General features: G+C 44.0%; 1 protein-coding gene across 1 annotated transcript in view; it reads right to left on the bottom strand.

Moving 5' to 3' along the window:
* Nucleotides 1-22,676, bottom strand: part of THADA (THADA armadillo repeat containing) — a 300,884-nt gene that overhangs the window by 67,814 nt on the left and 210,394 nt on the right. Inside the window, exon 30 of the mRNA XM_054567244.1 lies at nt 16,153-16,268. Within this exon, the coding sequence (XP_054423219.1) occupies nt 16,153-16,268 (116 nt within the window). The remainder of the gene's footprint in view (nt 1-16,152; nt 16,269-22,676) is intronic.

Raw genomic sequence — 22,676 nt, 5'->3', positions numbered from 1 at the left:
CAATCTGGGATACAGACTGTGGGCAGAGTGACCACAGCAGAGGAAGCACAACATGTCCAAAGACTTGGGCACATGACATGTTTAGAGAATAACAATAAATGCAAAGGGGAAGAACAGCAGGAAATGACAGAGGATGAGTGAAATGCCTCAAATAGGAGAGCTTAGGAGTGACCTTTAAAAGCTCCAGTCCTTACTGGTATAGCTCAGTGGGCTGAGCATTGTCCGTAGACCAAAAGACTGCTGGTTCGATTCCTGGTCAGGGCACGTGACTGGGTTATGGGCTTGAGAAAGGCAATTGATGGATGTTTCTCTCTCACATGGATGTTTCTCTCCCTCTCTTTCTCCTTCCCTCCCCCGCCTCTAAAAATAAGTAAATAAAAATTGAGAAAAAGAAATTCTGTTTCTAACACCCACTTCTAAAAATCAAAACAAAACAAAAAACCTCCAAAGGGTTGAAGTCCCAGCGGGAACCCATCAGCACAAGCCCAATCCACCCTGGAGAGCTGGGATACCCACTCACTACTGTGAAGCCTTGGTGGGCTCCCTGGAAGGGTTGGTTCGCTTTGGATATACTAAACTCTTTTAGAAGAATGCATTACCATCTTCAGAGGGCTGAAACAGCTGTTCTGGCTTCAGGCTGCTAGTGTCTGTTAAGGTCACTAAAATAAGAGACCACACCCAGACTTCAACAGAGTCAGGGTCTAAGGTCACTCCAGTTCCTAGGGAGCTACTGCCCCAGAATCTTGATTAGAATCGTGGCTTAACTTTATTAATCTAGAAACATCTAATGAGCACCATGAGGGAATATCCCACATAGGAGAGAAAAGGGGAGAGGGGACAAAGTTATGGCTTTCCAGAGCTTAGGATCTCGTGTGCATGTGGGTGTGGGGAGGGTGCATGTGGAGAAAAACAAAATATACACACAATCTTCAGAGGGAAAGTCATTAAGGAGGGGTCTGGAGACAGGGAAGCATTTGGCCAGAGAAAGGAAAGAAGGAATTCCAGGCAAGAGAGTTAGCTGGAGCAAAAATACAAAGGTGGGAATGTGCTTGCCACATGCAGGGGAGAATACAGACCAGAAAATCAAACAGATGCAGCTGATGAGCTTGATGGCTCAGGAGGCCCTTGGGCCCGAGTCCTGGCAGCGGCTCATCACAACCCACTGCAGGCTCCTCCTTCATCTCGGCTCTACATAGGCCCATTCCTACTCCGACCTCTCTGTTCCCAAGGACAATGAACCAAAAGCATGGCAGCCTCCTGCCACAGAGCCAGCAGTGGAGTTCCTGTCCTGGGGACCACCCCAGGCCCAAAATAGGCTGGAAAGAAGGAAACTAGAAAAAGAGAGCGTAAGTAGGTGGGGAATAAGGAGACGGAAGGCAGGAAAAGAAGTGGGGAGGGAGGGAAAAGAGAATAATGATGGAAAGAAAGTGGTAGTAGAGAGAGGGGGAAAACTAGTCTGTACCATGTTCCCACATCCTGCACTGAACCCCTCACCACTTGACAATATCCAGCCATCTCATGTCCTTTATTTAAAACTCACTTCACAGCCTGTCCTCTAGGAGACAGACCTTCCCTGATTAACCATTGGAAGACAGCCTCTGAGAACAATCTGAATGGCTGACTTGACACAGGGTATTTTGCTGACCTCCCTTTGGTCTGCCCGAGATCCCGCCGGCCATCTCTGCAGTGCTAGTTCACGTCTCTGCAATGGTAGCTGTCTGCAGACCAGACGCTGTCTCTCCTTACGTTTGGTTATAAAAGGAAGAGCCTCTGCGGTAGGAGCCAGGAGGCACGGCCTTGAGGCAGGCCGCATTCTGTCACACAAATGTGGAAGTGTAAATGAAATAAAAAGAACCCCTCGGCTCCCTTCTGATCCCCCTCTTTACCATAGCCCCCAGCCAAGCGACCATCATATGGCATTCTTAAGAGAAACAATAGGGGATTTGTTTAAACCAAGATGCCAAGTGGTCATGAATTGCAGAATATATATTTTTAAACAAGTTATTTTCCCCACACCGTAACATCCAGAATTTAGATGTGCATGCAGGGCCAGTTGGCAGCAGCATGCAGGGCTTGGCTGGCTACCCGGGACTGCTCGTTTACCTTGCCCTCCCTGGGGCAGGGGGGATGGCAAGGCTGAATTTTATGTTATGTTCCAACTTCCATCCAGCCTTCCTTGGTCTAGAGCTTTTCAAGTGTTTATACTCACAACCCACACATATAAGCTGCTCTATAGCCCTCCTACTTGGATTTCCCTTTGAAAGTGGAGCCATCTTCGTGCCCTGCTCTGGTGGCTGACCAATTTAGAGGGAATTCTTTACTGAGCTGCCACGCACAAAGCAAGAGAAACAGGCACTGTCAGTCTGTCCGGGAAGGAGCCAAATGTCCCAGCCACGCACTACAGAGCACAGGGGGCTTCCCCTGGAAAAGCCGCTTTCAGTCTTGGGGGATGGAACCCGTGAAAACAGAGGGCCTTAACCGCTTTTCCGGGGTCCTAGGCGGAACTCAGCACGGCCCAGGCAGTCTGCAGAAGGCACCTCCTGGGTCAGGGTTGAAGCCACAGGCGCCTCTGCTTCCCTGGAAATGCCACTGCTCGCGAGGAGCCCACAGCCTCCATGCCAAGGCTTTGCCGTTCCCTCCACTTGGGCTCACCTGCCTTTTCGAAGGCCCCCAGGGAGCCTCCCACACCCCAGAGGCCCTCATATTTTTCCATCTTTCTATGAGGCATCTTTTTCTCATTAATGTACTAACACTCAAGTTATGTGCAGAGAATGAGGAAAAAGAGACCTTGTGTGGGACTTGGGATTTGTTCAAAGCCTGGGGAAACCGTTTTAGAGGGTGTATGTTTTTTATTCCTTTTATGAGAGATGCATGTTTCCCCCCCTCTGTGACTTGTTTAAAAGTAAAGTTTAATATGCTGCCAGAGAAATTGCTGGTTAATAACTTAATAAGCTATGTGCTAGGAATTATGGGAGGAAAGTAGTATCCAAGAGCTTTTATTGTACAGTTTGGGGCTTGGAGGATATATAGCTTCAGTTATTACATAAAATGCGAACAGAAGTCTCCTTTCTTTTCAAACCTTACTTTCTCCCTAGGATTATAGAAAAAGATAAATAAGTGAGGTGAATGAAAACTTCTAGAAGCTGCAGGAGAAGTCTGTATGCAGATCACAAGGTGAGAATTTCAAACAGCATAGTCAACAGAACTGTGCTAATGTGAACTTGGCAAAGTATACACTTGGACATTAGCCCTGGCCATAATAGGAATAATGATAATAATAGTATCAACAGTACTTTATTAAAAGTTTAATCTTCAAAAAAGATTCCTGTTTTATCTTTATTAAATTCTTAAAAGAGAAGAAAATATTATTATTTTTAAAGAGCATTATTATTCCCATTTTTACAAATCCCCAAAGTAACTCATATAGCTCAAGTGACCTACCCAAGACCAGGGTGAAAACCAAGAATAGAATCAAGGTTTTCCAGACAAATAGTATCTATGAGTCCCACACAGAATCAGATGAGGAGTGAGATGCTGTGCCAAACAACCACAGTGTTCTGGTTGGCAGCCACATGCTCCGGTGCGGTGTCCTGGTAGCCGTCCGGCGAAATGCCAGGCTCTGGCACAGCTGTGTCTGTGGGGGCCAATGTGAAGGCCTATTTTCAACAGGGCCAATGATGTTGATAAAGACTTAATCATTCAACAAGAGATATTTCCTGTATTTGCCTAGCTCTTTTATAAACTTTCACCCATTACCATGTCCTTCCCTGCCCTCATCTATTTCACATGTATTGTAGAGTGTCCCACTTTACAGATAAAAACTGAGCCCCCCCAAAAATTACAGGCCACACATCATTGAGTAAGTAGCTGATCTGGGACAAGAACCCAGACCTGCTAACCTCGAGTGTACTCTGCCTGTCCTCACCTTCGGAAGGTGTGTTCACTGGCTGGAGGCTTTTCCATTCACTAAGTGCCTCTCAAAGTGACCCTCCCTTGTAGTCACTCAGGAACAGAGGGCCTTGGGCTGGTGAGGGTTGCCTCTGGTTTGGGGGGGTGGTGTGGTGGTGGTGCCTGGGATAAGCTGAAGTTGTGTGGGAAGGTGTTGTTTCCAGAGGCCTGCAGACCAGTCCCTTGGCCAAGGGAGCTTGGGCATCACCAGCAGCTGAGTGCAGGAGGGACGGTGAGGCCCCAATTAGTTTGGAGGGTCTCTCTCAAAGTAGATCCCTTGGCTCATTCACATAAGACCAGTCCACATGCCTCAAAAGGCCTTCTGGAGGCAGCCTGAGGCCTGGCCACCCAGCACAAACATACCAGGGCTGGGTCAGCTCAGTATGAGGGGGAGAAGCAGGAGGCCAGACTGGCCTTAAGAAGCCCTCCCGCCAGGTCTGCGTGTTACCTGAAAGTCTGCCCTCTGAGTTACTGACTTCAGTTAAAGGTACTGTCTCCAAAAGGTCACTGCTAAAAAGCAATGGTATGACCCAAGAGAATGAACTTATTCACATATCAGAACTTAGCAACGTGTTAGTATGATTTTTAGGCCAGATCAAGCAGCAGTGAGCCAGCTGAGAGTGAATTTCTGAGGAAAGGGGATCTAGAGCAGCAAAGTTATGATGGCTAGAAGGTCTAGGGCATGGGTCTCTAAGGAGGGCAACCCTAGAGAAAGGGCCTTGGGCAGCCCAACGCATGGAGTTGCAGGATTTTCTGAGGGTGATCAGGTCGCATGGAGGAAGAAAGAGGATCAAGAGGCAAAAAATAAATTTGCTATTTACATGTCTAACTTGGGTGTCTCCAGGGCTGGCCACATCTGTCAAGTAGGAAGAAATCACCTGCCCCTTGTGTTTATTTCCTCATCTACAAATACTGGTTTGGATTAGATACTTGTTTTGGACTAGGGAGTCACAGTGTTACTTTTTGTCTCTTTTGGGGCTCCCAGTGGGTGACGGGCCATGCGGGTGGGCCTCCACAGCCCATCCTGGCTTGCACCATATTTCCTATGTCTTCTATCTTCAATATCTTGAACTTCCATTTAGGCTTCTGTTTGAAGAAAGGATTCCACTGGATTAGATGATTTCTAAATTCCCTTTCCTGTTATGAATTCTGTGGTTCTATGGTCTTCTTAGCAGCATCTCTATTTTCCCATTCCTAGTTGCCCAGGTAGGCAACAGAGGCTTCCATGAGACAGAGAGCTGTTAGGTTGCTACTTGAAAGGGTTGGAAATTTTGTTGATCACTGGGAGAGGTTGGAAAGATTTAATACACTCCTCAGTGTATCTCTTGTGCATGGAGACAGCAGCCTATTTGCCAATGTAAGCCTGAGTTTATTGACTTCCTTTTAACTCTTGGATCAAATCCAAATTCCTCTGGCTGACATTTAAGGCCTGCCACAACTGGTCTCTTATCAAATCTTATCCTGCTCTCCGAAACACACAATGTCTTCTTCAGCTCTATCCCCTCACTGGCCTACGATATATCACATGCATCCGCTACAGGACGACATTGCACATGTTGTCCACCAACTTGAACTGCTCTTTCCCATCACTTCTGGTATTAAATCACACCATGCTCTAAGATCCATCTCAAATACCTACCTACCACAGAAAGACTTCCATGAGCTATCTAAGTTCACAAAACTTCTTTCCTGAAGTTTTGTACTTATTATATGTACTACAGAATTAGAACTTCTATAGGAACTTCGAATCACTGTTCTATACCGAACAGTGTTCTATACAGAATTAAAAGTTCTATAGGAACTTCGAGTCATTGTTGGCTGTTTCACACAGTTAAGATTTCTTTTCAACTAGACTGGAACGTAACTAAACTCTGATAATAGAGACTCCATTATATATGACTAAAGTGGTTCCCACAAGCTGTGCCTTGTACTAAGATTCCTTCCTTTGTACTTGGGCAATGAGACCATCACAACTTCCTCAGCAACACACACTCTATACCACTATAACCTCACTCATTCTCCAATCTAAGAGAATTAACCTTGGCTAACAGTTAAATCCCACTCAGTCTTTAAAGGCTTCTCCCTCCTCCTAGAAGACTTCCTGACATTCCACCGCCCCCCAAAACCCCACCCACCCACCACAAGCTGGCTCCTATAACAAACCCTGGCCTCGATACAGCATTTACCAAATTCTTACTTATTTGCAGATACTTAAATCCGTATCTGCCTTGACTGGGTAGCTCAGTTACTTAGAGTGTCATCCTGATACACCAAGGTTGTGGGTTTGATCCCCAGTCAGGGCACATGCAAGAATCAACCAATGAATGCATCAGTAAGTGATATGACAAAATCTAAAACCAATAAATAAAAATTTAAAAACATCCATACATGTCTTATTTACTTGGTTTTTGAAGTAGGGACAATATCATTCATCTCTAAATTCCCCACTGTGCCTTGCTTTGTACTGTTTGTGAATCTGAATTGGCTTGAATTCATGGGGAATGGCTCAATGAGGGTAACCAAGGCGTTGATTTATCCAAAAGACGGAACATGTTACATGTCAAAAGGAGAAACACCACTATATTAGAGTTTTACATAATATTCTGAGAATGTGCTGAGGACACTTAAAGCCTGCACTCCCTTCAAAGCTGGGTAATGACAACACTGCCCAGATCTTCCAACAGCAACACCGCAATAGGCCAAGAGCTACAAGTGGAGCAAGAGAGAGCATTTCTGAGCCCTTTATCAAACTAATTACCAACTCCAGGGTAGGTCTGCAGATTGCTATATTCGAAAGAAGAAAGCATCAGCAGCTGGGGATTGAATTCTGGATGTACAGTTGCATAAAAAGGCTATTTTTATTTCTCGCAGCAGTATGAAGAAACTTTGATCTTGGGCAACTTGCTCAAAGGCTCAGTTTAATATGTTGACCACTTCTGACTGCTCTTACCCAACTAGTTTCCATAAGCTCAGCCTGTCAACAACAAATACCTCCTATATCCATAAGATTCACATCTTCTCAAACAGCGTATTCCTTCAAGACTTGACATACTTTTAAAAATATTATCCAATGAAAATGTTTTGCACCTTGTCCATTGGTTTGGGTTAAAATATGCTAACTTAGTGTTTCTCTCTGTTTTTAAAAAAATACGAACAGGATCTCATCCCGAGATAGCATGACCTTAAACATTCCTGAGAAGTCTGAAAGGGAAGCAAACAAATGTCAACAAGCTTGGGTCTAAAATACACCAACTTCATTTCTCTCATCATTCAAATATGCTTGAGGCTCAAGAAGATTTTTGAATGGGCTGAGTTGGAGGATTAAAGAGGGGTCCTAATGAGAATCTTCCTCCCCAATAAAATCTTGGGGTTGAAAGAAAAGCAATTTTAAAAAAGGGTGAAGAGGAAAGTACTGGGAAAACTTTTATTTTGATAAAGAAGAAAAAGAAAGTACAAAGAAGAAACAAACCAAAAGCAAAACCCAGCCCCAGCAATGCCTGGAAACTTGCTATGTAACTAACCATCCCTGCTCAGACTTGCTTCCCTTAACGTTTTGGCAGGGACCACAAATGGTAGCCTTAAAATGCCACATGATCATCTGAATACTTTAACAATCCTTGACTGGATTCATTTCAATGGCATGGGAGTAACAGCAACCTGCAGCTGTGGCAAAAAACCGAGGGCTCTATTTCAAGTACAGTGGTTACGAAAGAAGGACCTCTTCCTTTGGGAGGGGACCAGTCCAAGAGACATGAGGGATTTGGGGAAGGGCTAAGGGACAGTGGGAAAATGGAATCAGACCTAAACCCCGGTATTCCTGGTTGTGAAGTGTAGTATTTTGTGTGAATAAATCTGGTGGTTAGAAAATAAATGCTGTCTTCAGCTGTAAAGCAAAACAGAATCCTAAACCAGAACTTCTGCAGCTGGCCACAGACTCCCCTGGGGAAGAGCGGGGATTGCCACACACACAAAAGCAAGCCTCACTTTGTCTCTATAAGCATATTTTCCTTACACATTTAAATCCACAGGCCTTCAAGGAGCACACCGCTCAGCTTAGTGGGGACCAGGAAGAGGGAGAACGGGAGAACAGACAGGAGTACGGTAAGGGGTGGACAGGGAAGGGGACACTGAAGCGACCGGAGGTACAGGGACTAGGGCAGTGGAGGCGCAGAGGGGGAGCTGTGCAGGGTGCACGGGGAGTGTCGGGAGCACCGGGGGAGAAGCTGTATAGGGAAGGAGAGGGACCATATACCTAATAATTTTTGCAAATAACAACTAACTTGGGGTAACAAATTGGGTCTAGTACAAAGAGTAAGTCTTGAACAAACATTACCTCTCTCCACCAAGCTCCCTCCCTCCTCATCAGCACTGTTTTACTTAAAAATTTACTTCTCAAGGTTGCTTTCCTCATAACCTTGGGGCCTGTTCTTGTATTCTTGAGAGCCTGTTTTTCTCACCAGAATATCAGACTGTTATTTTTCAAAATAACAGATAAATACTCACTGCATGCCAACAAAGCCCTGGCCCTGCCCCAGGCACTGGGCTGCTGGGATGGCTGCCCAGACAAAGGAGTGTGGGTCCCCAGGGAGGGCGCTGGGGCCCTGCCGCCCCTCTGTACAGGTCGCCCCAGGTGGATGGGGAAGGAATTCTGGGATGACCCTGTCACTGGCCTCAGCCCCATCCTGGGGCTCCAAGCTCCGGTCACAAACCCTTGATGATGAGGGTGGGAAGTATTTAAAAGAGAGGGCTGGATGATCCCAGGGCCTGGTACCCTGAACCCTGGGCCCTCGAAATACATATTCTGTCCTCAAACCAGCAGCCCGGGAGCTTGTCAGAAATGCAGGATCTCAGGTCCTACCCCAGATGGAATGAATGAAAAATTTTAGGAGACCCCCAGGGGATTCATGTGCACATCATCATCTGAGAAGCACTGCTCTGAAGAATGTGTAAGTTACTGCCATTCAAAGCCTTGACATAAAAACACTGTCTGGACAGATGGAGGAGATGTGGTTCAGTAGAAAGCGCCCAACAAGGACCAGGGAGCTAAGTCCTCAGCAAATGCTAGCTGTTGTCAGGCAGAATCTTACCTGTGGTCAGCTGTGTGAAAACAAATACCCTGGTCTCTACTTTCCACATACCTGGGCTGTACTTTCCCATACACATGGGGATGTGAGTGGATTGCAATCAACTTCAAGATTCTTCCAGTATTAAAGTTCTAGATCTATGATTCTTGAAAAGACTTTTGTTTTGTTGCCTTTGTTACACTGAAATAGTGGTTTTAATAAATAGTTGCAGTATTTAATAAAGCCTGGAATATAGTAGGGCTCAATAAGTGTTTGTTGGATGAAGTGATAAAGTATAGTCTATTTAAGCATCACCTCAAAAAAGTGAAAATGGGCCATGAACTTCCAGAACAATCTGCCACGCCAGAGTATCAGGTTTAAATGTCACTCGGGGAAGCAAATGACATAACTTAAAATAACTTGCTAAGGTAGCTTTTAAGTAACCAACCTCAGAAATGCATCAGTATGTGAAACAATTGTATGGCCCCTCACAGTGGCTCATCTGTGCAACTGAAGTTTTAATGGCTACATCTCCTGGGAAAGAAGCAGTCAATCCACCTTTCTCCAATGAATCACTGGCCTCAGAAGAAAAATACAAGTGCCCTCTAGCATGACTTTTATTTTACCCAACACTTATCCTTGACCCTCTCCCTCAGGGCAATGGGAGACACAAGAATGCACAAGAAAACATCAGCAGTTCTCGATCTGACTGCATTTTAGAATCTCCCAGAGAGTTTTAAAAATACCAATGCTCGGGCTACACCCTAAACCAAAAAATCAGAAACTCTGAAGGTCAGACCTGGCATCAGTACGTTTGAAAACCTCTCTAGATGATTCTAATATGCAGTCCTCAGCCGATCTGGTCCTTGATAAATGCCAACGGCAAGAGCCACAAGCTCTTCATTCTGTGGCAGCTCTGCAGGTAACCTATGAGAGAAGTCAGCTCTGGCCCATTGCAGCCATGCAGGAATTTGGCCTGGTGCTGCCAGATCTTCCAGTTTTTCGAAAGAAGCTAGAAATCTGATTTACTGTAAAATTTCCTGATTTAAAAAACACCGGCAGCTAAGTCAAGCAAAACATGCCTATGGTCAATTTGATCTAGATGCACTGGCAGTCTGACCCCTCTGGTCAAGGGTGCACAACATACCCAGGCCAGAGCAGTGCCCCGTGAACAGCCCGGGAGAAGACTCTTTACTAAGCTGATACAGTGAAACGCTAACAAGGTATGGCAGCTTCTGGGCTGAAATGCAGGAAGTAAAAATTGAAAAAACGTCTACATTGTTTTGACTTAGCTGTTAACTCATGCCAAGCTGAAATGCTGACTAAACTAGATGTCTTACCCACAGGGTTTGTCTCTTTCATTGTTTCACTGTAGAGAAGTAGATTTTGTTATATTAAAGAAGATTTGAGAACAGTTAATGAAATATTTACAAATCTGCTAAACTGAGCTTGGCATATAGAAGGCATCCCAAAGCAAAAATTTCCTTAATTTAATCCTTTAAAATCTTAGTAAAATACTGGAGATCCCCCATCCACTGTCAGTGGAAAGATAAACCAACATAAATCTTTTGGAATTCAGTATGGCAGGGTGTATCAAGAACCTTAAAAATTTTCATAACAGTTTCATAAAACTGTTAACCAATATAACAGCAGTTTCTGCTGAATGTTGGTAAGATTATGCTTATATTCACTTCCAAATTTTATAGTTGACTAGTATTCTATGATAAGCACGTATAAGCTGGACAATCAAGAAAAAAGAAAAAGAAAAAATTTAGTAGGACATAGTTTTTTTCCTGGTCATTACATCATCCACTGTATAGTCTGGTAGTCCATTCAGTTCACCACATTTACTGAAAGAAAAGCACACGCGTGCGCGCACACACACTCTTACTTTGTTCTCTTCATAACCAAAGGAGACACTAGATAACTAAGTTGATTTATAAAAAATTTTAAGCGTGATACAAGTGGCATATGAGGGGAGAAGGGCAGAAAGTGAAGTGACTGGCAAGGAGGCACGTGCTGGGGAGACAGCTTCCTCTCGGGAAATCTCCAGAGGCCTGGCAGCGGCACTGTCCCTTCTCTGAGCCATCTTCCCCCACGCAGAGCCACAAAGCGGTGAAGCAGGTTGCCCCACCCTACTGATTCCCTAAAGCTCTGCCCCACACAATGTACAGGTGCCTTTGCTACAACAGGCCATGCTACTAAGAGAGGGAGTCAAAGCAGCTCTACCTAATACAGAGAAACAAACACAGGGAGGCTGCCAAATTGAGGAGACAAAGAAATGTGGCCCAGATGAAAGAACAGAACAAAACTCCAAGAAAAGAACTAAGTGAAATGAAGATAACCAACCTATCAGATTCAGAGTTCAAAAAACCGGTGATCAGGATGCTCAAATAAATCATTGGATACTGGAACAAGATAAATCAAGACCCAGGCAGAAATGAAAGTTGCATTAAGTGAAATAAAGAAAAACCCACAGGGAACCAATAGTGGAGGGGATGAAGCCGAGATTCAAATCAATGATTTGGAACATAGGGAAGAGAAAAGCATTCAATCAGAACAGCAAGAGGAAAGAAGAATTTAAAAAAAAAGAGAATAAAATAAGTAGCCTCTGGGACATCTCCAAACATACCAACATCTGAATCATAGGGATGCCAGGAGGACAAGAGGAAGAGCGAGAAATTGAAAACTTATTTGAAAAAATAATGAAAGAAAACTTTTCTAATTTGGCTAAGGAAATAGACCTACAAGTCTAGGAAGCACAAAGAGTCCCAAACAAATTGCACCCAAAGAGGACCACACTTAGACACAATATAATTAAAATGCCAAAGGTTAAAGATTAAGAGAGAATCTTAAAAGCAGCAAGAGAAAAGCAGAGTTACCTATAAAGGAGTTTCCATAAGACTGTCAGCTGATTTCTCAAAAGACACTTTATAGGCTAGAAGGGACTGGCAAGAAGTATTCAAAAGTGATGAAAAGCAGGAACCTACAACCTAGATTACTCTATCCAGCAAAGCTATATTTAGAATAGGAGGGCAGATAGAGTGCTCCCCAGACAAGGTAAAGCTAAAGGAGTTCATCATCACCAAGCCATTATTACGGGAAATGTTGAAGAGACTTATTTAAGGAAAAGATCATAACTATGAACATTAAAATGGCAACAAATGCACAACTATCAACAACTGAATCTAAAAATCAAACTAAGCAAACAACCAGAAGAGGAAGAGAATCATAGATATGGAGATCATTTGGAGGGTTATCAGCTGGGAGGAGGAAGAGGAGAATGAGGGAAAAGGTTCAGAGATTGAGAAGTACAAATTGGTAGGTACAAAACAGACAGGGGGAGGTTAAGAATAGAATAGGAAATGGAGAAGCCAAAAAACTTATATGCATGACCCATGGACATGAAATAAGGGAGGGGATAGCTGGAGGGAATGGGGGTACCTGGCAGAGGGGAGCAAAAGGGGAAAAATTGGGACAACTGTAATAGCATAATCAATAACCATATTTAAAAAAAACAAACAAAAAATTTTAAGCCCAATATAACAGTAATTTTCTCAAAGTAAAAAAATCTTTTCTCCTCTTAGTCCTACTTGACAGGGTTTTTAAAAAGCCCTTCCCATTCAGGCAGAGCCTACGGCCCAGCTGGGACAGCAGCACGGCAGACAGCGGCCGACCGGGGACTGCGCCCATGGCTTCTCCGCGGCGCCCACAGCCGGCTTGTCCAGGACGGCAGCCGACCCCTATTCTCCCTCAGTGTCTGGCCTGGGCAGCTCAGTTTTCCTTCAATAGTTGGTAAACTGCCTTTGCACCATGAGAGAGACAGTAAACTGGATGGAGGAGGGAGGAATGGAGGAAAAAGGGGAAGGAAGGGGCCTGAAGGATTAATGAGCTGATTTCTATAAAGGCTTTGACATCTTGGAATGAAAAGCGGCCTGTAAGAGCAGAAGCCCAGTCCTCTACTCAGGCCATGTTGCCAGCTGGCCATTCATCACCAAAAATTCCCCAATAACTCCATGGCTATTGCTTAATCACCTCATATAAATCCCTATTAATCTTGCAAAGTCAAAACACAAATATATGACAAAAGTATTTTATGTGCCCTAATTTCAGGGTCAGAATTTTAAAAACTGAATTGGTTATCCAATAGATCCAATGAACTTAAAAAAAAAAAGAAAAACACCTTCTTTGGGAATAAAAGGACAAATAAATGACACCCTCACTAATGTTTTTGTACTTATTGGACTGAATGAACTCAGGCTAATGATCAAATAAACTGTAGAGGAAAAAAGGTGTTGGTGCTAAAATTTAAACCAACCTCTTTTTTTTTTTTTTTTTTTTTGCAGTAACATTAATGTTTCATAGCTTATACTCAAAAGATACAGAGAGTCCTTAGTAAGCACAAAGGAACATTTATTCCTCTTTCATGTGTAAATTGTTAGGGACATAAAGGAGCCTCTTTAGCAGTGGAATTTGGAACACTGTGCATTGTAACGTCTTTCATGGGAAAGGCAGGTGAGAATGTGAAGACAGGGGTTGGCTTTGAGAAGAGCCCACCTGGACCCAGAATGGGCTCACGTGAGCAAGGAGCTGTTAGTGCAGGCGAACACCTCCTGTAGCAGCCCTCTCAGAGGACCGCAGGGACAGGGCAAGCATGTGACAGATCAAAGCTACATCACTTATATCCAGTTTATACTTTCTTATTCAGGAACCTCAAGGTTGTTGTGTCAACGATGTGAATAATACAGGAAAACGGATCCATGGCTTTGGAATGCATTGTGTTCTGGCAATACGTTTTCCTCCCAAACTTTATTTTAGGCTCTAAACACATCCTGATTAATATGGTAAAGTGTGTTGGGCAATAAGAGGAAGCCCAGTGTTAGGAACCATCTACAGACCACCCACAAAGTGTAAAGTTCACACTTGGATAATAAAGTGTTGACTGTACTGGAAATATAAAAAGTGGCTTTCCTGGACTCTCAGAAAGCAAGGTGGAAACCCAGTGAATTGAAGTGATTCATGCCTTTGTTTTCTAGGGCTGGAAAATCATGGAGAAAAATCAGAGAAGTGGGTGGGGGTGATGATGATGAAAAGCCTGATTAGAAAATTGCAACAGGAACCACAGGGAAGGTTAAAAGAGGCCAGGAGGACGTCTCCAGCTCAAGAGGAGGCTTATGGCAGCTTTGTGATCCATCGTCAGGCATTGCACAACATGAAGGTCTGTTCAGATGGCTGGCCTGTTACTCTGTCTCCTCCTTCCTATCCAAACAGATGGAACAGGCTCGTGAAGCAAGTGGATGATGAATTTCTGTAAAACCCATGAAAGGGTAGCAAGTTAAGGGGGCAGAAACTTCTTCCTTATAGAACTTTAAGAACAGGAGATTGAGTATTCTCTCTTGGGCCAGTCCAGGCTCGAAGCAGGGGTTTCAGTAGCATGGTTTCTGGAGAGCCCTGACTTGCTGATAACCCAGAAATAATAGCTGAAGGATCTGGCCCACGAATTGGTAAACACGTAAGAGCACAAATGTGATCACAGCTCCCTGTTCTGAAAAAAAGCATCCGAGGGAGGTTGTCTAAAAGCCACACAGAAGGCAAACGATACTAGGCTTATGGAAGCGGTTTATGGTCAATTGACTCCTACTCTTTAAATAAAGGAAAGAGAACAAAAACTGGACTAAAAACCATCACTCCCTTTATTGGCATTTCAGACACTAAAGAATTCCCCATCAATATCCCTGTCCAAAGCTATAGGTGCTTAGAAAAACTGAAGCCTCACATATCCACACACTGAGAAATCCTTCACTGGTTCCCTCTCACCTAAAGGTTTCCTTCATGATTTTTTTTCACAATGTGGCCTAAGTATTTCTTCAGCTTCATTTTCTGTCACATGTACTTTATACTCATAGCAGAAGAGCTCTTTATAGTTCTCCACGCTCACCATGCGCTTTCATACTGCCATGCCTTTGCCTATGATGTTACCTGAGCCTGGAATGTTCCTCCCTGCCCTGGCCACTTAGCAAAATTCTTCTCACCTCTTGAAGTATGCAATGTTGGGTCCCCCTTGCTCCTCCTCTGGGCTACTTCTGTCCTTGCTACATACATTTATTATCACACTGAGCATATTGGATGAAAAAGTATTTATTTACACACCTTTCTCATCTCCTGGATGTGAGCTCCTTGAAACTAGGACTAGTTCTTCTATATCTGCATCCCTGTCTCTCCTAACACAAAGGCTGGTGTGTAGCCTGTGCTCAATAATACATTGTTGAACTACACCGAGTTGCAGGCCTTGCCATATAAGGTGGGAAGCCCAACAAAAGCGAACAAAGGCATATATTTTTAAAAAATAAAAAAGAGGCTGCTACGTTAGACAACCAACATACTGATTCTTAATCAAACACAACCTGTTCCAGCATGGAATGTGGGAGCATGGGGTCCTCCAGGAGACCTACTCTGCTGGAACTCACAGAGGACATACCGGGGTCCTTGCAGTAACAGTGTCTGACCAATGTCAGAGTCCGGTGACATGGATTTTGAACAGGGTTACAGAGAGGATTTCCTATGTAGTAAATGAGGAGTTCTTTTACTCCATCTTTCACACAGAAAATGTCCTAAGCTCTAAAATAACTAACAATGGCAAGGATGGAAAAAAAAAATGTATTCACCCTTCTTTGCCTTGCTTGTTCAAGCTACTCTTCTTAAAATGGCAACGTCCATGTCTTCTTATTCACACCCCATCTGTCCTTCAGTTCCTGTTCAAGTCTTATACCGATCTGTAATCTCTGAGTTGCCATGGCACCTGAGAGTTTGTACCACACGATTTCATCAATTATTGCCTTTCACTGTTATAACATCTAACACAGGGTTGGGCACATAGCAGGTATTAATAAAAATAAGCTGATGGGTTGACAGGTAAAGAGCCATATTAGATGCCCCCCAGCCACACAGCAGCTTTAGAATAATTGTCAAGAAAATATTTTTCTTTCTTTACCACAACCCAAAGTTCTAAAAAGATAAATACTCCAATAAGTTTAGAAAACTCATGCCAATGACGTTTAAAACTCCCACAACTAGAAACAGCAATTCTCCAATGTATTCCTAACCCCTGATAACTCCTTGCTCATGAGGGATTTTAACATACCTCTTGGCCAGCCAGAGTTTGGCTTTGGTACAAACAGCAACGTCAGCCAGCTCCTGCTGAAAGTATGCATTCATTCTGTATCTGGAGTCTGAGAAGGCTTGTAACAGATGAAAAACCTAAACCAAGAAAGAGAAAAAGCAATTTCTATTGTAAAAATATATTTTTTTCTAAATGCAAGTTCCTCCCTTTTAGATTTCCTCACAATGGCGCCCTGAAAGAAAACAGATACCTGCAGAATGTGGCTCTGGTCTCTTTGCAAAAAGCATGCTGGTTTTGGAGTATGCAGCAAGTGGCAAGAAACCTGCGTACCTGTGCTCTGGGTTCCCTACATAATCTCAAATAAAGATGACTACTCTGTGACCAGACAATCATTTGATATAAGACCTTATTAGTTACAAATAGCCTATAAATTGATTTTGGCCAAGAAATGCAAACATCTGTTAGCAGTCTCATATTAAAAAAATGTGCCTTTTAAAATCTAAGTCTGAGAGTCCAAACTGGTGTACATGTCTGGGTTCATCGGAACAGCCTTGGCGAAAGAAACAGGTGACAATGACGTTCGCCTTTGTAAAATACTGGACAGTGATGTTTGTAAACTACTTAGGTCTTTTAGCAGTTTTTTGCTGAGATGTCAGGCATGGAGGCAACAATGCAGACACACTGCACTTTCTTACTCTTCCATTACATTACATATTAGAATTAAGCAGGAAAAAGAAAGAATTAAGCAGAGAAAGACAAATCCTGTTGTATCTCTAGCTCCCTATATTTAGAATGCAGGCCACTGTTCCAGCAGACACATGACATAGGCCAGGTGCAAGTGTGCGTGCCCACCTACGTGTGTCTTGGCTTCACACTCAGATATGACATCAATAAGGCCTTTGTGAGAAGTACAAGCCTGGAGCTGAGAAAGAAAGTGGACAAGGGCGTAGATGAGATCCTCTGGACTTAGCCAGTGCCAAGGAGAAAGACGCATGTGACGCGTGTCAGAGAAATCCTTCAGTGGCCCTTATCTGAATCAAGGAGAGGAGGTGGGTGGAGCAAAGCAAGTGCAGATAACACATCAAAAACTCTGAAAAATCTATTTTAATAACCAGTTTGTTTTCTTTTCCTACTGTATCCTTCACCGGAGCTTAAGATGACTCTTTCTAGACACCAAGATTCAAATTTGTTCTTTCTCTCTCCTGTCAATGAAGGGCATATCTAAGAGTTACAAACAGAAGGGAGTAGAGAGAAAGAGCAGGAGGCCAAGGGAAAAAGAGACCTAGAGCCATCAGACCCTAAAGAGGTAGGAGTCGGCAGGCTTTCTTGGATCAGACGTCTGCAATTGCCAAAAGTATACGCGGATCACCTTTTGTTTATAGAAACAAAGTACTTTGTGATTCATTTATTGTATGTAACCACTATATATTTTTTCTAAACAGAAGTAACTGTACAGGAGAATGCACACATGTCCCAATGTGGAAACTGAAAATGCTTTCTCTAATAATGGATCTGTTATTTCAGAAGCAACAGATCAAATGTCGCTACTTCAACCACACCCCCACAGGGACCCAAACCGCCCGTCGTGAAGTCTGGAGAAATGGGTCTGGCTGGGGCTTCTGTTCTTATGTGGTGACTGCCAGAGTGAAAAAAAATACCTCCCTCCGCCTGAATCCCCACCAGCCTGAAAGAGCTGGCAACGCCACTGGGCCCCGCTTTACTTTTCTCTGCAGCTGCACAAAACCAACCACCAGGGCTTTTCATGGTGTCACAGGGCCGTAATTAATCAGCGGACACCAGCAAAATACATGACTGTGGAATTTACTTGTAAAGAAGGCGGTGAGATTTTCAAATGCCTCTCATTTAGAAGCAATCACTTCAAAAATAACTCCTGGTGGATGTTTAAACTTAGTCCTATATTTGCTCACCTTACTTGGCAAAAACAACCCTGTTTTGAAACGCTTGGTAGCTCTGGTTTATGAAAATCAGCCTACAGGTCCATCAATTCTGTCACCTTGGGTACAAACCACACAACAATTGTATGGAAAACTAAGAGTGTGGTCAAGCCCAGGTCTGGGATAATTTGGAAATGACTTATAATACAGGGCTGCCCTGAACCAAACACGGGGAACCCAAAGCTGCCAGAGCTGAGGATGATGACTACTCACTGAATGCATATGCAAACTGTGAGAAGCTCTGTGGCATTTTCAGGGTCCCAAATTTACAATAGGACTCAAACGTTTGGTTCACAAAGATTTATTAAACAACTATTATTACCAGGGGCTGTCTTAGGAGTTACAGCAGAGGACAGAGCCCTGGTTCCCTGCAGCTTACGTGCATGGATACACAGATCAGCGGCTTCCCTGCCTCTGCCTGGCCGGGAGACATAACCTGCACAGAAGCAACACCGTTGCTTTCCTCTCATGCTTCTGGACCTCATCCTCCACCAAGTCCGGTGCACAGCCGGAAGTCAACAAGCCTTTGCTGAGCTGATGTCAATATTTGGTGCCTCTTCTCTTACTTGTATTACCTCTGCCTTTAGGACACATGCCCAAGGGTGTGGGCGAGCTGCTGTATGTGCCAACCCATTCTTGGGAGAGGAGACACAGAGCTGAGTAACACTGCACTAACCTTGCGGGGGAAGCAGAAAGGCTAGATGACCGGTTAGAATGCAGTCCTATGGCAGAGAGCGGGAGAGGCACAAAATGTGGAGCCAGGTGGACGTGGATGTAAACCCAGGTACTAGTAGTAGGGCTTTGGGCAATCTACCTAACCTGTTTCCTCATGGTATAATAACAGCTATATTACAGGATTATAGAGAGATTTAACAGAATATATAGTACCCGGCACACACTGTTCACCTGAAAAAAAAAAGTTAGTTCTCTTCCTTTTTTTGTCTGCATCTCCCCTTCTAGCCTCCATTCCAGAAATAAAGAGAAAGAGTGATGCTTGTATCTGGCCTTGAAAGAAGTCTTGCCAGAATCGGGAGAACAGTATACAAACAGAGAAACCTAGATTATAAGAAAAAAATGTAAGGGTATTAAAACAGTGGTGTTCCCAACAAAAATGGGCACTATGATCTTTAGTTAATAATAATAATGTGTCAATATCGGTGTATTAATTATAACAAATGTGCCACTCCAGCGCAAGATATTAATAATAAGAGAAAACTGGGCAAAGGGGGATGGGAAGAAAGGAATATATGGGATACCTGCTCAGTTTTTCTGTAAACCTAAAATTGTTCTAAAAAGAGCTATTAATTAAAAGAAAATATTGGAATTGCTCAGGGGACAGCAAGGAGGCGTGTGTGATGGGTGTGTGTGTCCTTCGGGGTAGGAGGCACCGCTGGAGGGGTCGTGGGGTCAGACTGAGAAGGGTCTTCGATGCAACATCAAGGAATGTGAATTCTATTCTGTAGGTGGCAAAGGCCCCTTCAGAGTGGGCTCATAAGTGATCAGATCTGTAACTTGGGGAAAAAAGGCCAGGGCAGTGAAAGGCAGGGTGGGAGGCAGGCGGCATCTGTGATTGTATAGATAAGAGGTGGCGAGGGTGGAAACCAGAGGCTGAAAACCAGGAGCCTCTGGGCCACAAGTGGCTGCAGATGTTTTATTTGAACTACGTGGTATTTTTAAATTGTCCTTCATGAACTGGGAGATCCCACGTCAAAATCACCCTGATTCCCAGCTTCTTCTGAAAGATCAGAACACCTGGCAATCTTGGGGCCACACCCTTGCAGAGCAGCAGTCACCTGGCTGGGCTGAGTAGCAGCTGCTGGCCCCTGAGACGAGAAATACAAGTTCACCCCTGTCCCCACTGTCACCTAGTACTCATGGTCTCTCAAGCGGGGTGTTCGTGTCTTTTATCTCTGTTCTCGTTCTCCCCCTCAAACTTACAGAGAATCAAGAGGTAAATGAAATACTTACTGAACCCAAACCTCTACCAAAAGTTTGAAAATGAAGACTGGATCAAGAGGGCCACATGTTTATACCCATCCCCCTTTGTTCACTTACTCGCCTGAAACGGAGAGGACTGAATTTGTGACACCTCAACTCCGCCTCATCTAAATGATAGCAGCCACGGAATGAAGAGGAAAGGATACATTTGAGAGATATTCTGGAGGCTGAAAAGGGAGGAGCTGGCAACCACTGCTTCAGACGTGGAGCGGAGGGTCAGGAAGGAGACTCTTAACTCAGACAGCTGGGCACCAAGGGCCATTCTTCAAGACAGGAATCACAAGAGAACATATAGCAGTTTTGGGAATGAGGGAGGGTGATTTAATGAGTTTGGTTAGGAATATCCAGCGATAATTGCTCTAGTTAGGGAAATACATTGTACAAACCAGGAATTCTTTGGAGAATGAAAAGGAACTCCATTAATAATCACATTGGGACAAACTAGGACAGCAGGTTACCTCTAGCTATGGCAGGTCCTTTAGAAATGCTTAGAGTGGGTTTAGAGATGTCTTCAGCAAAAGAAACAGGAGAAAGCTTTGTTGACTTAAGATAGTTGTGATCCAGTCAGAAAGAGACCAAAAACCCACAGGAAGCAACCATGTGCAAACCAACAGCGTCACCCTGGACGATCATAGGCTTGGGATGCCCAGAGCCTACGCCTGCCCTGAGAAGGGGTGGTCAGGAAGCAGCGGGGAATGGGCTCGATTTCTTGCCCTGAGATGCATATTTTCATGAAACTTCAGATCTACGAAAAATCTGGAGAACCTGGAAGCAGTTACCCTCTGCCCACCCCCACCCCCGATCTAAACACAGAGAGACTCAGGGGAGCTTCCAACCATCTGTTCAAGGATGGGGTCCATTTGGGCACCTTTGGATCTCAAAAGTGACTCCACAAAGCAAACGTAATGCTCTCTGAATAAATGCTGCAGGCCTAAAAAATGTCATGAGGCAGACCCTGAAAAAACTTGCACTGCACCCATAAAATATGTCTGTTTTATGCTGCTAGACTGAAATAGTGACTTGTGTTAGACAAGATCAAGATGATAGATGGCTGTTTGGGAACGCAACGCTGAGATGGGTTTTCCTCTTCACCAAGCATGGCTTCCAGGCAATTTTCCCCCTTATAAAATCAACAGCAGCTGAGCTCCAGAAACCAGCAGGATCCAGCAATAACAGGACCAGGTTCGGCAGGTCATGAAAAAGGACAACTCCACTAAGAAAAAAGATGTTCATTTCAGAGGTCAGATATAAATGGGTGAATGTATCATAACCATTAATAACCCCAACCTCTGAAGATCTACTTTTCGCGACTGTATTTTCTTAATAACAAATTCTGTTCTTCTCTCGCGGCGCGCAGCCTAGGAGTGAACCATCACTTTTGCCCCTATCACATTCAGCCGAGTATAAAATTTCCGCGCCTGCCATTTTGCCTAGCTTTCTCCCTGCGTTGCTCCAACCCCCACAGCTAAGTCCGAGCCACATTTTTCCAAGCTCAGTGTTTATACAGGATTTTATTTCGGCTGGTAAAACATCTGTATTTTTTCAGGGACTTAAATAAATGATCTATGCCGGGAATGTACAGTATAGGGTGATGTCAGGCCCCCTTTTTTTCTCGACTCACTGGGCAGAACAGGCAAACATTGTTTCAGCCTGTCGCTGGGAATGTGAATATTTATCCTGTCGACTTAATTCATACAAACAGAACTAAAGGCAGGCAGGCAGAAGTATTTTATGGCTTTAAGTCAGACTGGAGTCGGGGGCCAGTGGTGGTGAGTAGGGGGATGGCTGACAGAGGAATCTAAACCTTCTAATTCACAGAAACATGCCTAACCATACAACTGTCGGGAAATGGAAGTGGATACAGGGACGATTATTTAAAAGGCAGACTCTGTGTGTGTGTGTGTGTGTGTGTGTGTGTGTGTGTGTGTGTGTAGATGGGCAAGCAAGAGAGAGAAATTCTCTAACTTATCTGCATTTTTAATTATTCAAACATGGTTTAGGACTTAATTGTTTTCGGCTTCAGGAATATTAATTCTATTTCCAACATTACCACAGGCTTCTCAGAAGCACCCCTCTTGTGTGTGACTTCCATAGTGTAGGCATGGTGCTTGTTGGGTATATGTACCTGCCTAGGTCATCTGTACAGAGAGCTCAACATAATCTTTTCTCATTGACAGCCCCGCTGTTACCAGCCTTGGAAGGTCAGTGTGGACTGGATTCACGGCCCTGGGATACTTAAGCTACTCAGCCTGGTCCTCCCCACAATAAAGGGCTTTGTGGGCCTGTGCCAGCCACAGTTCCCCACCACTGACCCCTTGCTAGAGGGTAGGTCAGGAAGCATTTCAAGTGGTTACTCCCCAACCTTCAACCTGTTTATCAGATGAGAACACATCCTCAGAAAGGTCTTGGAGAGTTCCAAAAGGTGATACTTGGCTGTGTTGGGAAAAGGTCACTAACTGCAAAGTGTAATTACTTCCTAGCTGACTCGTTTGGGGGAAAGAATCACAGGAAATAGGTCATGAATGTCTTTTTGGACTCAAATGTACAAAAATAAAGAAGTCTGTAAGGGCATGGAAATTTACTTTGTGTCTC

Source organism: Pteronotus mesoamericanus, unplaced genomic scaffold, assembly GCF_021234165.1.
Source record: "Pteronotus mesoamericanus isolate MK-2021 breed Mesoamerican mustached bat unplaced genomic scaffold, CSHL_Meso_final contig_101, whole genome shotgun sequence".
Lineage (NCBI taxonomy): Eukaryota > Metazoa > Chordata > Mammalia > Chiroptera > Mormoopidae > Pteronotus > Pteronotus mesoamericanus.
This window is presented reverse-complemented; position numbering and strand designations above follow the sequence as displayed.